The following is a 14,265-nucleotide window of genomic DNA, read 5'->3' on the forward strand; positions in this document are numbered from 1 at the left end:
ACTTGATATATGGTAGTCCACATAAGGAAAATGTACATGTAGAAATGCTCTACAGTTTCATCTGCCACTGGACCTCTTCTTAGACTGTTTATTAGGAAAAGAATGAATACACAAGTTGTTCCAACATGGTTACTTACCTAGAACTACCTTCTTAGGAGTTACTGGTAACTCTACCTAACCGACCAGCTTTTTGTATAGTTTACCCTCTTTCCGTTTTCTAAGGGGTCAACCTCAGGCGGTGTGATATGTGCCCTGAGGCGACCTGGGGTCGGGAAGCGTGCTAGCTCAGGTCATCGACTCGTCAGTAAGTTTCTGGTCGCGACGTGATCATCATCTCGCCGCGCTCTCTCTTACCTTGTGCGACCCTTTGTGTCCCCCGATCCTTTGTGCTTACCACGCGTTACCCACGTGTTTCCCTTTCACTTTCCCTTAGCATCCTTGTGTCTCTTGGTGTATTAGCGTTGCGTTATGGAGCATCCTCATCGTTGCCCTGAGCCTGTGGCTGGGAGGTCTTGCGGGGCTTTCCTTTCGAAGCCTGAGATTGATCCCCACTCCTTGTGCTCCACGTGTAGGGGGAAAGTGTGTTCCCTGCCTCTACGTGCCCGGAGTGTGCTAACTGGAGTGAGATCCAGTGGGTGCTCTTCGGGACTAAGAAGAAGGCGGCGGCTAAGAAGTCGCCAAAGGAATCCAGTATCTCGTCCCCTGTGGTTTCTCCAGACGTCTCGGCAGACCGTAGCACCCGTCCTTCTTCCCCTACCCAGAGTAGGGGACGAGGTAAGTCCGTTGCGGGGAAGAGGCCCATTGCCCTTCCCCAAGAGTCTGATATTCCTGTGGGGGATGTGTCCAGTGTGGGGCCTGAGTGTAGTGCGGGAGTGTGGGTAGGAGGCGAGGTCCTGGTGCCCGCAGGTCCCGTCTCCTCGGAAGATCCTATGTGGGGTAAACCGAGTGTGGATTCTTCCCCGGCATCATGGCGTGTTTCAGGTGCGTCAACCGCCGAGGGAGACACCGAGAAAGGATGTTCGTCGTCTTCAGACCCCACCACGTGGGTGGCCCCTAGGACTCCCTTCAGGTCTCCCGCTAGAGGAGGAGAAGACGTCGAGCAATGGCTCTATAAAGGACTCGCTCGGTCCCCTCCGGCTCCCTCGTCTATGCTACCCCCCGTGTTTCTGCAGCCTCCCACGCCTGAGAAACGACGAGAATTTCTCCCCGCAGTCTTGGATGTTTCGGGTGGTCTGAGGGATTCGTCCTCATCCTCGTCATCATCATCGTCATCGGACTCTTAGGAAGAAATAACAAATTTTAAGTTTTGTATTTTTATTAGCTATACAAATGTAAGTCCTGTCAGGTTAAACTTGCCACCTCATCCATCCCTCTAGTCCATAGTGAAAAGGTCAAAGCGCACTTGCTCTCGCCACCTGTTATTAACTATCCTGTTAACGATTTCAATGGTCATTTCAGCTCTCTTTTTAAAGGACCCAGGTTTTGTATAGCTAGGAAATATACAAGTTTCAGTTTATGAGACTATTTTGCAATGGTGGTGGACTGTTTTTGAGTCGAGATATTTTTAGTGTTATTTCATGTTTCTTAACCTGTGTTTTCTCATCTGTAAAAGAGACATCAGTATGCTAGTCAAGTGCTGTGCTTTATTTTGTCTGTATTGATAAATACTTTAAACATATGTATTAGGATAATTTTGGTGGCCAGAATTAAGTTGCTGTCTTTGCCAAGACAGGTCTCCCATCCACTGGAATCCTATCTGTCAGGATCCATTAGTGTCACACACTGTTTTCCTTTCTTAGTTTCACAGAGTTCCCTGTTCTTTAGCAATCTTCCATCATGAATTCATTTGGATGATGGCATTGAAGTGCCTGTTTTAAAGTTACTTTTATTGTGCTTCAGATATTTTATGCATTCTTGAAGTTGCCTTAAGCTTTTGCCACGTCCAGGGATGTTCCAGCTTCCGCTTTCCAATCATTCAGATTAGGTGGAGCGTGTTGGAGTTTTTCTTTTTGCACTATTTGGAGCATTTGAATAAAAGTCTGCATTTTTTGTCTGAATCCATCTATTCTCCTGAATTGATACCCCTCTTTTCTTTTGGATCTTTGAGGGAGAAAAGTTTTACTGCATACAGGTGTTCTTCTCATGAGGGTTCTTGGTTTGAGGTAGTGCAGTGTTAGGTCTTGTCAGCTTAACTGTTCTTGTGACCACATTCTCCAGATTTCTACACATGGCCACTCCATTATGTCAACATTTCTTCGGGATGCAACTAATTTTGCCATTTTCAATGATTGTAGGCTTTTGTCAATTCTACAAAGATTCTGACATAATCTAGTGTATTCTGGTACTACAATATTTTTAATTTTTTTTTTCTCTGCCTAGATGTTCCTGGCACCTATTCATCCTCCTTACTTTGTCAGACTCCCATCTTTTTCATACTTGCCTTTCTTACATGAGTGGGAGCTCACTTAACCATCTTGCCACTCTATGGCTTTCTTGTATCTAGATGATACTACACAATAAGTAATTCAGTTAATCACTATGGACCATTTTGCACATCAGCTAACCAATAGGAGTAAATTGATCATGTTATTTTTTCGTCTTCTCTTTTACAGGGTAGCGAGATGTACAGTACTCTATTCAGTAAAATTTAAATTATTTGCTAAGTGTTTGTATTTAAAAAATTATATTTAGAAGAAAATGAATTTTTTTCCTATTAACCTTTTCATTCAGGAAACTTCACTTTTGATAGTTTGATTTTTTATTGATTATGAATGAAAATAATAGCACATCTGTTTATCGAATGTTTATTGTTTGTTGTAGTGCACAACGAGAGGGTTTGTTGTCTGAGGTAAATCATGGTGAAGCAGATCAAGCGGATCCCTATTATGCCCATTGTAAATTGCATACAGACCGAGAGCTCATTAGGTAAGAATACAAAACTTTTGGAAAATGGATTGGCCCTTTTTTTATAGTTTTAAAACTTTGTAAATCTTGAATACATTTTTGTTTGTTTGTACAGGTAGTAACTAGTTATCTTATACTAGAATAAGTGTCATGAATTTCTCTATCAAACTCTTAATGTTTGGCACTGTAAGGTTATTTAACATGGATTTACATTCATTTGTATCATCCATAACATTTTGTAACTTGAGTTTTCCATAATTGGGTTACCAGGGGCTAAAGGTAAATTAATTTCGTATGGTGAAAATCCATTATAGCAATTATTTTGGACCATTAGCTTCTTTCATTACCTAGATTATATCAAGAACCACAGTCCAGAAATAAGAGTACATTTTTTTTATGAATACCTTCGTGAGAGATCACGTCTCCTCTTAAGATAGGAAAAGATAATGTCGATATATGCCAAGCTTCAAGAAGGAAGCAATTTGAACATAGGGAGTTTCATAGAAATAATCTTTTCTACATTGAAGAGATTTGGTGTCTAAAAACTGAAAATATAATTGTATTCTTCAGTTTTGTAGTTATAACCATAGATTCGTTCATTTGATATTTTTAGATAATTATACATACATGAATTTTGATAATTTCCAGACGAAGGAAACGAAACTGGTTGGCTTTGCAGTTGCACATGAAGCAGAATGAGGCAGATAAGTCAGGATCAAGTCAAGAAATTCAAGATCGCATTCAGCGTAAACTTGGGCGATATAGAGATAAATACCTTTTCAACAAAAACAACAGGCCTACACCATGGTGTAAGTACTGAAACCAAGTTTATGTTCTGAATAGATAAATAAATGCCTTATTAGTTTGGTTATTTATTGTAATTTCAATGGATTATTCCTGAATGTAATTATTCTATAGGATAACAGTACTTGACGTTTTAATGGTGACCGTGTTGAGTACTCCCACTTTAGAATCTTTGTTCACTTTTTCAACAATCCCTGGTTTTCCAAAACTTTTCCTATTGATTGGTGTTGGTGGAGTTTTGGAGATCAGTTACTGTTCAGAATCACAATTGTGATACTACTATGGCAAAGGTGGAAGTTATCTTTTGACCTTTGAAGATCACTGCAGAGCAGAGCTTGCTCAATGACTATGGATATATGGGTCAAACAGCCTCCTATCTGCCTGCACCTGCCTTCATCCTAGTAAAAATGTGCTCATATGTCTGCTTAAGATGGTATCCTGTCCTGTTTCAATAAAGTTGGATGTCAAGTCTCTTTCCACCAAAGTCTGTGGTTGTTTCTGCTCCTAACATAGAACTACCTGCTGTCATAAACCCCCAAGGAGAGAGAAGGCTGCTTGTCATGGTGGTCTGTCGACAAGCAATCACAATCTCGCACACATACAGGTTGTCATCCAATCTGAAAATTGCTGGCACTGGAAACTAGGGCAGGGGCCAAAAGTGGACATCATTGGTCTTGGCCTTACGTAATCCCGTCCAGTACCTGTCTTGGAGAAGTCGTCTGGATGGTTACTCTAATGACCTAAAACTGTAGCTGTGGTCCTGTCACTATTACTGTTATTGCAAAGTTACATATAGTTGCATGGTCATTTTTTTTTTCTCTTCATAAGAGAGACAGCTTTACTGGTGTCTTTTGGGCTAGAATGGCCGACTGAACACCTGCTTGGATTGTTCTTGGAGTCAGTCAGTCTGGTGTAGCAAAAATTCTGTGTATTGGTGGATCCTTGGAACTAACGCCTTTAGGCCAGGTCTGCAGTGATTGCAGTAATGCAATTGAGGCTGCGTTGATTATCCTAATAGTTACTGCATCAAGTTCTGAAAGGGAGAGAAGAGGATATTAATATACTAATACAACCTACTTACTGAATTTCAATACCTCTCATTAATGCTAGGAAATTAAAACCTGAGAAAATACAATACAATAACACCTCAATTTTAATGACCTCAACCTATTAGCTACATTATTTTGGTGATTTTATGCTTTACAATATTTTCTATCATAAGTGTTTTTAATTAATATTCTGATTGAATGTTAAGTGTAAAGTATATTTTTGTTTAGGCTAGAAACTGAATTAAAAGTACTGCTTTATGTGAAGTATCTCGGAAAGTAAAGATTGCTATAAAAGGTATTTTTAGTTATCAGCCTTTGTTTCTAGAGTCGAGTGGTCTCAGTAATTCAAAATTAGAAAAATGCTATAATAAATTGACAGAGTTGGGGATAAGGCAACTTCGTTTTTGTTTGCTATACAGCTACATTTATTCAATATAAAGTTAGCTAATGCAAGGTTAGATACTTAACAAGGCATTTAAACATGCCATTGATATGGGAAGGTTGTATAATACAAAAATGTTAAAACAGTGTGCAGCAGATGATGATTGCTATGAAATGATTTGCTGTATGGATAGACTGATATCAAAACATTTATCACCAAGATTGTTTTTATAAGAAAGAAATGGATTAATCACTTTAGATCTTTTCTAACAAATATAAAGAACAAGAACAAGAGTAGGAAAAGCGTCTGGTATGGATGGTGTGAGAGCTGAGATGTTGAAGGAAAGGGGTGTGACTTTACTTGAATGGTTGGTGAGATTGTTTAATATGTGTTTTGTGTTGTCAATGGTACCAGTAGATTGGGTTTGTGCGTGTATTGTACCACTATATAAGGGTAAGGGAGATGTGCATGAGTGTTGTAATTCAAGAGGTATGAGTTTGTTAAGCGTAGTTGGAAAAGTGTATGGTAGAGTAATGATTAATAGGATCAAGGATAAAACAGAATGCAATCTTAAAAATACAGGATGGTTTTAGAAGAGGTAGGGGTTGTATGAATCAGATTTTTACAGTTAGGCAGATATGCGAGAAATATTTAGCAAAAGGTTAGGAGGTGTTTGTTGCGTTTATGGATCTGGAGAAAGCGTATGATAGAGTTGATAGGGAAGCAATGTGGAATGTGATGAGGTTATATGGAGTTGGTGGAAGGTTGTTGCAAGCAGTGAAAAGTTTCTACAAAGGTAGTAAAGCATGTGTTAGGATTGGAAATGAAGTAAGTGATTGGTTTCCGGTGAGAGTGGGGCTGAGACAGGGATGTGTGATGTCGCCGTGGTTATTTAACTTGTATGTTGATGGAGTGGTGAGAGAGGTGAATGCTTGAGTGCTTGGACGAGGATTAAAACTGGTAGACGAGAATGACCATGAATGGGAGGTAAATCAGTTGTTGTTTGCGGATGATACTGTACTGGTTGCAGACGCGGAAGAGAAGCTTGGCCGATTAGTGACAGAATTTGGAAGAGTGTGTGAGAGAAGGAAGTTGAGAGTTAATGTGGGTAAGAGTAAGGTTATGAGATGTACGAGAAGGGAAGGTGGTGCAAGGTTGAATGTCATGTTGAATGGAGAGTTACTTGAGGATGTGGATTAGTTTAAGTACTTGGGGTCTGTTGTTGCAGCAAATGGTGGAGTGGAAGCAGATGTACGTCAGAGAGTGAATGAAGGTTGCAAAGTGTTGGGGGCAGTTAAGGGAGTAGTAAAAAATAGAGGGTTGGGCATGAATGTAAAGAGAGTTCTATATGAGAAAGTGATTGTACCAACTGTGATGTATGGATCGGAGTTGTGGGGAATGAAAGTGATGGAGAGACAGAAATTGAATGTGTTTGAGATGAAGTGTCTAAGGAGTATGGCTGGTGTATCTCAAGTAGATAGGGTTAGGAACGAAGTGGTGAGAGTGAGAACGGGTGTAAGAAATGAGTTAGCAGCTAGAGTGGATATGAATGTGTTGCGGTGGTTTGGCCATGTTGAGAGAATGGAAAATGGCTGTCTGCTAAAGAAAGTGATGAATGCAAGAGTTGATGGGAGAAGTACAAGAGGAAGGCCAAGGTTTGGGTGGATGGATGGAGTGAAGGAAGCTCTGGGTGATAGGAGGATAGATGTGAGAGAGGCAAGAGAGCGTGCTAGAAATAGGAATGAATGGCGAGCGATTGTGACGCAGTTCCGGTAGGCCCTGCTGCTGCCTCCAATGCCTTAGATGACTGCGGAGGTAGCAGCAGTAGGGGATTCAGCGTTATGAAGCTTCATCTGTGGTGGATAATGTGGGAGGGTGGGCTGTGGCACCCTAGCAGTACCAGCTGAACTCGGTTGAGTCCCTTGTTAGGATGGGAGGAACGTAGAGAATAGAGGTCCCCTTATTTGTTTTTGTTTCATTTGTTGATGTCGGCTATTCCCCAAAATTCGGGGAAGTGCCTTGGTATATGTATGTATGTATAAAGAACAAGGAATTTGAACTATGTTAATCACTTATGTTAATTATTTTGTGAATACAATATTGATATTTTCTTCTGTTACAGACCCTACACAAAAGATGCCTAGGGCATTGTCAACTTCTGCTTCCCTTTTCCGTTCACTTTTGCGGAAGACGGAACTCATGGGGTTAAGTACGGAGTCCCAGGCCATGCAGTCGGCTGAAGTCGGTGATATAAGGAAGAAATGGCATATTCCTCCAGCTTTCAAGTATGTTAAAGCTAGTATGCAGTTTAATGTTGTCGAGACCCTTTTGTGTCATCTTGCATAATTATCAAGCTTTCACATTAGAATCCCTCACTATATCGCGGTTCACCTATCACTTCCTCATTACATTGTGAATTTATAAATGTTATATAAATATAAATCGCAGACTCCTATATCACAGTTTTCCGAGGGAAGATTAGTTTTATATTTTTCATATTTTAATTGGTTTTATTTCTTTTATCAAAAATAGTAATATTTGGTCATATAAAAGTGTAAATTTATAAAGATAATGGAAAATAGGAAAAATTATGAAAATAACTTGAGAAAATTTATTATAGATTTCTGTATGTATCTTGTGGTTTTTCAGCTATCACAGGGCAGGAGGGGGTGTTGTGGCCTGTAACGTAACACCTACGATACCAGAGGGATTACTGAAATTTTTTTTTATTTGCCTTTCATTTAAATGGGATTTTTTTTGGCAGCCTTATGAAAGTCTAGAAATTTGCTGCTGTGATATGGTTAATTTATTGGTAAAATGGTCTGAATAAGAATGATAGGAATTAATAATAACACATAATGATCACCTGGACAAAGTTATATTGGTTACTATTTCTGTTGAATTATGTAATATGTTATTTTGGTAGAGATTACAATACTTCTTAGTAAGTCTACAGCCATAACATTGGTGGTGAGAACTTACCTTGCATTGAAATGATATGTTAGTCATATTTTCAAGTCTCGTCCACAATATTTGTTCTTAAATGACGGGTAAAAATTGAACCAAAGGGAAGGCTAAGAAGTTTGTTTATAGGAAGAGGCCAAAGGCAGTAAAAGGCCAAAAGCATTGGTGAACGGATGTGTTATAAAGGTTTACATTAAGTGATTTTTTTAAAGATATCAAGCTGCTATAAAAAGTTCTGTACAGTATATAAAGGATTCTTCAAGAAATTTTACAATTTTCCTAATTTTTAAAATGTTCCTTGGGTACGCAAACTCATGAAGGGATAAAAATATTCACATTCATACCCATTTTTTGTTAATTCATAAAAAAAGGTTTAAAGCATGTTTATTATCTCTGTAAGGTATCCATCTAATTAAAGGTTTATATATTTACAGTGTCGAGTTTATAAGTTATTATCTAGACCGAACAAATCGGTTATCAGAAATGAAGGACCGCCTAGATCAGCTTTTAACTGAAAATAGACAGTTAACTGAAGAAGAAGTGGAGCTTAGAGCCAAGTAAGTGTTATTATTAAGTAATTTAGTCCAATAAAAATACTTTTAAGGACCATTAGGATATTTTGCATTATTAGAGGAGTCGCTCTGTCCTATTTGTTGCTGTACGATGGGAATAGTTCGGTCATTCTTGTTTAAACAGATTTTGTTCCTACACAAATAGAAACCTGAATCCATTTATAGGATTATGATTTCAGGGAAGTGGAAAACTTAGCTGTCAAAATAACAAGGTGTCGATAGTTACTGGCAGGTGGCTGGAAAGCCCCACCCCACTGCCGTCATTTCGATTTCAGCTGCCGATGTATACGGATACACTTTGTGTAACCCAAACATGGTTGAATTAATTTTCTTAGCATTTTCTTTTCAGAATGTCTGTGAACTGTATGAGCAACGGAGAAGAGAAACCGAAAGTAGCTGCGGGACTTTTGTGAGTAGGTCATCGATTGATCCCCATTCCTTATGTCCAGCCTGTAGGGGTCATAATTGCTCACGAACTTCTTCCTCTGAGGAATGTAGGGAGCCGCCATCCTCCCAGTGGCAGGTTACAGCAAGAGTAGTAGTAGTCTTACAGTGCAACATTTTCTTTGAGGTCTTCCTTAAAGTCTAGAAAGTCGACCGGACCTCTTCCTCCCACTCGTAGTACCCTGCCTTGGTGCCTTTTCCTGTCAACCTCCTCTAATGGCTGTGCAAGAAACGGTGACGGGGAAGCTCAACCTGTTTCCCCTAGAGGAACAGGTGGACTTCCTTCTCAGAGCAAGTACTTTAAATCCTCTCTAGATGTTGACCCTTGTGATGACCCCTTGAGGACAATATGGCCATCTTTGGGTTTGGAAGTCACTCCTGTTTACTCTTGCTGCTCTCATAAAGGGGTGGCCACATTAATTGCCTCTGTGGATGCTGCTCTTGTGTGTGAGGACTTTGATGCCCTGATACGATCCTCCTCCGGAGGTGTCCATCCTTCATGATATAAAATGGATGTACTTCCCCCTGTTAAAAGTTCAAAGGAACTTGCAGAAGAACCGAACCTTGTTCTCCACTGGATCATTCATCAACTGAGTGGAAAAGGTGTAAATTAATGTCTTGTGATAAAGTACATGATCATCCTTCAGAGCTTAGAAACTCATGTTGAGCATGCAGTCACTAGTACCAACACGCTAAAGAACTTGGTTCTAGCTAACATTCACAAGACTTTGGTCTTTCTTCTGTTAGCGTTTGCGTGACTTACCTTGTCATTGTGAACAAGATTTCGAGCATTCTATGTCTCGCCAACATGCTTTTGAATAGTATCCTGTCTGTGTTCATGTGCCCCTTTACACCAGAGTTTGAACACCCACCTGATGTGTCTATTAGTGAACAAGCACAAGACTTTGGTCTTTTTTCACATGTGTGCAAGACTTTGGTTTTTCTTCACAAGCGTAAGACCTTGGTCTTTCTTCACAAGCGTAAGACTTTGGTCTTTCTTCACAAGCGTAAGACTTTGGTCTTTCTTCACAAGCGTAAGACTTTGGTCTTTCTTCACAAGCGTAAGACTTTGGTCTTTCTTCACAAGCGTAAGACTTTGGTCTTTCTTCACAAGCGTAAGACTTTGGTCTTTCTTCACAAGCGTAAGACTTTGGTCTTTCTTCACAAGCGTAAGACTTCGGTCTTTCTTCACAAGCGTAAGACTTTGGTCTTTCTTCCAGCGCTGCGTGCTCCTTTACATGTCAGCGCGCACAACACACTGCTCTTTCCGGCTAAGGACTTGGCTAGTCTTGGTATTGGCAGATGGCGAAGAGCACTAGAAGTTGTTTGCAGCCAGGATAGAGCAATCACTACTGCGAGCGCACGATCTTACAATTGCTATCGCACTAAATTCCTTTTGAATTTGCTATGGAAGTGTGCGCATATGTAGATTCTAAAGCACACTCCCCTTAACAGATGGAGACAAGACAATTACGTATGTTTGACACAGTTTTAAGAGGAGTTTTCTCCCTTGAACCATCGCTGGTTTCAAGACAAGTGCTCTAGTAATAAGAAACACTTTGGAACTCGGGCATATAAACTTTGGAACCCTGGCATATAGACATGCTCCTATCGAGCGCCAGTCCTCTGAGAGTCCTCCGACACGCCTCCTTTTTTTTTTCTTCTTTTTTTTTTTTTTTTTTTTTTCTCAGGCCCCAAAATTTTTACCCATATGATGGGCTGATGGAAGCTCATGGTCAGAGAGGCAGAGGCGATCAATAACATGAGAACAATGACAGGTCACAATTTCTCGACACACTTCTTTCTCTTAAGGGAGTGCTGGAGAGAGAGGAAGGATAAGAAGACATTGTAGTGATTTGCATACTGTGGCCAGAGGTAGCACCCAAACTGCCTAATGTCCAAATACCGACCACACCCCCAACGTTCACTACACAAAAAGGTAAAACGGTGGAATACCCAATAATCTACGTAACAGGTCAAGAGAACCAAGCACTGGCACCACCCCTTGATTTTATATTGGGCAAGGGGACCCAGCTAGAACTGTAGTTGCATAACATTGAATATTCAGAGGTGAGCCGATTTCAGGTTATGTAAGTACTAAACTTTAGTCGAGGAGACAAATAAAAAGGGGAAAAAACCATGATACCAAAGATAAAAAAAACTAAATTAGTGACTGAGAAGGGGACACTTATGATGTACTGGGAAAAAAATAGTTTAAAATGATATAAGAAACATTTATTTTGAGAGAAAAAAATAGTGAGAAGGTACAGATCTCCAACAACAAGAAGTAGCGACCTAGATATATCCAGGCAGAGCCTCTTAGGATTCAATTTAGAGAATGATATACAGTAAATATAAAAGTATGTAAATACTGTAGTATACATATCTTTGCTAAATTCAAATGTAATTTGAATGATTGCTCACATCAAGATCAAAAAGATTATAAAACAAGGTTTTACATTGGACCTGACTACATTCTCACCTCTACACCAGAAAGGCAAAAAAAATTGTTGTAGAAAAAACTTACAATCCTCAGTGATACACAGTATGTCCATGGTTATTTTACACCCATGAAAATGGATAAGAGGCGAGACCAATTATAATCATATTTTTGAGGCCCCTCCTCTTGATTGCAAAGTCACATACACAAAAAATAACATGTAAAAGCCCTTTTTCAGGATAAAGCCCCATCTGGTTTGTGATGTAAATTTTCTAATTGTTAACATTAAGACAGAGCCTTTCCATTTATTGTAGATATTATCCAGAGAAAGTTCCAGGCATGTGACAAAAAAAAAAACGCCTAAAGGGAACCCCCGCAACACTGTGGTTCATTATCGGCATGAACAGTCAGCCGATTTTGGACATTGACAATACTTAAAGTTTGGCTGTCGCTGAGAACTTTGCTATGCCACTTTATGTTCATCTTGTTCTGGGGACACATATGTGAAACACTATCCATGGAAACTCTGTGTCAATATATGAAAAAAACAATTACACTATGATGGGACAACATCTGTCAGTGATAAGAATAATCATACAATAAAACACCCTTAAAGTTGCTCTGACTTTGGCATAATTCTCAGTCAGTACTCTCACTATCAATATTTTTTTTTTCACTGGAATACTTAGGGGTCTCTAGATTGCTCCTTTTCCAAGGATTTTATGGTTTTTCCTGGATAAACATAGAGATGACTAAACTACTATTCAGTCTTGTTTCTTCTTTATTGTCTAGTTTCATTCGCTCTTAATATTAATTACATCACAGTGTAGTAGGGCATGCTTGAATCACTCATCAGTGTACTGGAAGAAGTTATAACAACAAAACAGGTTTTGAGTAACTTTTCTATTGACAACTTCATCTAGCCTATAATCCCTGCTGGATGCAGGGCACAGTCACTCTGTAATGAAAAGAATTCTTTAAGGGAGTATCCTGGGACTGAGGAGAGTCCTCGGGACCCTAGAGTTATTATTACAGTGGAACCTCTGTATTCGAATGTCAAAAACCTCGAATAGATAGGTTTTCAACCAAAAAGTTAGTTAAAAGGCCCCTGTTCTCAACCAGTGTAATTAAAAGCCCGCAAAGCTGAATGCCATCAGTTATGTGTTGGCCGTTGTTTTGAATGCATGTAAACATGCTATGCCTCATTTTTTGTGTTACACAGTGCCATTGCATCCTTTTTATTTATTTTGATATTAGCACTTGAACATGGGTCCAAAGAAAAATAAGAATGAAAGTGGTCAAGGGAAAAGGAAAACAGTGTGAACAACTATTGAACTGAAAAAGGAAATAATTTCCAAGCACGAAAACGGAATGTTTCCGATCTTGCTCTCGAATACTCTATGGCTGTCGATATCAACAAATTTAAAGAATAAAGAAATAATAAAGTGAGCTAATGTTGTTAAATGAGTGACTACTTAGACGAAGTAAAGACCTGAGATACTTGAGGAAGTGAAGTTGTTCCCTTTTTTTATAAATCGGAAACAGTGGGGGGAAGTTCAAGCTGTTTTTAAAAAAAAAACTCATCCTGATACTGTAATAACAAATAGGGCTGTAAACCTTTTAAATGATATTATGTCTCATTACCATAAGATTCTGCAAAAAAGGCAAAAGCAACGAACATTGGATCAGTTTAATTAATGAAAAACCTGCCCCAAGTGACAGAAAAGGGAAAAACGCCTAAACCTCAATTACCAGACTTTTTATGAAAGGGGAATCCCCCCGTTGGCAATAACTCTTCCCTTTTTCCCCAGACCACCATTCACTTACACTGTCATATCGCAACCAAAAGGTAACTTTTCTTATATTAAAATGACTTTTAATGTTTTCGGTAGACAAGCATAAGTCCGCGAAGGCTCCGGCTCTATCCGCCAAGCGGAAAGAGTCGCTTCTTCGGCCTGGCAGCTTTGTCCCAGACTCCAGTACTTCGACGGCTTTCCCTGAGCGACAAAGCCAGCCAGCTGGTCCGGAGAAGCCCGCAGCTCCGCGGGAGGGAGTAGACCCATGACGGCTACTCCCATCCCAGCGGATCCGACCGCTCCGTGGGTCGCCGCACCAATGGCTCGGCAGAAGATGATGCCCCCTCCCCACGCTGATCCCTCCGTCATCGACGAGGCTCCCCATCAGGAGGATCAGATAACGGAAGGCCTCGTAGAAGGGGGAGAATGCTCTACGGACGACGTCTCCACCTACAGGAAAGTCTTGGCCCTCATAAGGCGCCACCATAGACTGGATGAGCCTAAGCCCTCGGCAGAACAAACCTGGCTCTCCGGGCTAGCAGACTGGTAGACAACCCAGTACAACAGAAGCCTTCCCTAGCCCTTCCCCTGGCGAGGGAGGTGAAGCTGGCTATGGACCACATAGACAGGTTCATAGCCAGCCAAGCGGACAACCCCATGAGCCAGGGTGCCTCCAAACTTCTCCCGGGACTTAAAACAGTGGCCTGGACGGTCATCCTGAAGTGGCGTTCGCCAGTGGTGGACCTCTTCGCCACAAGACTAAACGCACAGCTCCCTGTGTTTTTTTCTCCTGTGCCAGACCCAACAGCAGCGTTCGAGGACGCCTTTCAACACCATTGGGACAATCTCGACGTGTATGCCTTCCCGCCCTTCGGGATGCTCAGACAAGTTCTCGACAGAGTGAGGCGGG

At 40.4% G+C, this 14,265-nt stretch overlaps 1 protein-coding gene across 10 annotated transcripts in view; it reads left to right on the forward strand.

The window, feature by feature from the left end:
- The window catches only part of LOC137644110 (PHD finger protein rhinoceros), an 85,636-nt gene that overhangs the window by 29,468 nt on the left and 41,903 nt on the right, over window positions 1-14,265 (forward strand). For all 10 annotated transcript variants that reach the window (XR_011045133.1, XR_011045132.1, XM_068377069.1 and 7 more), the window contains exons 6-9: window positions 2,821-2,925; window positions 3,553-3,713; window positions 7,262-7,424; window positions 8,538-8,660. Coding sequence is in view for 8 of the 10 variants with exons in the window: in XM_068377069.1 (XP_068233170.1) it covers window positions 2,821-2,925; window positions 3,553-3,713; window positions 7,262-7,424; window positions 8,538-8,660 (552 nt within the window). In the remaining 2 variants the exon portion in view is untranslated. The remainder of the gene's footprint in view (window positions 1-2,820; window positions 2,926-3,552; window positions 3,714-7,261; window positions 7,425-8,537; window positions 8,661-14,265) is intronic.

The sequence above is a fragment of the Palaemon carinicauda genome, chromosome 7 (assembly GCF_036898095.1).
Source record: "Palaemon carinicauda isolate YSFRI2023 chromosome 7, ASM3689809v2, whole genome shotgun sequence".
Classification (NCBI taxonomy): Eukaryota; Metazoa; Arthropoda; class Malacostraca; order Decapoda; family Palaemonidae; genus Palaemon; species Palaemon carinicauda.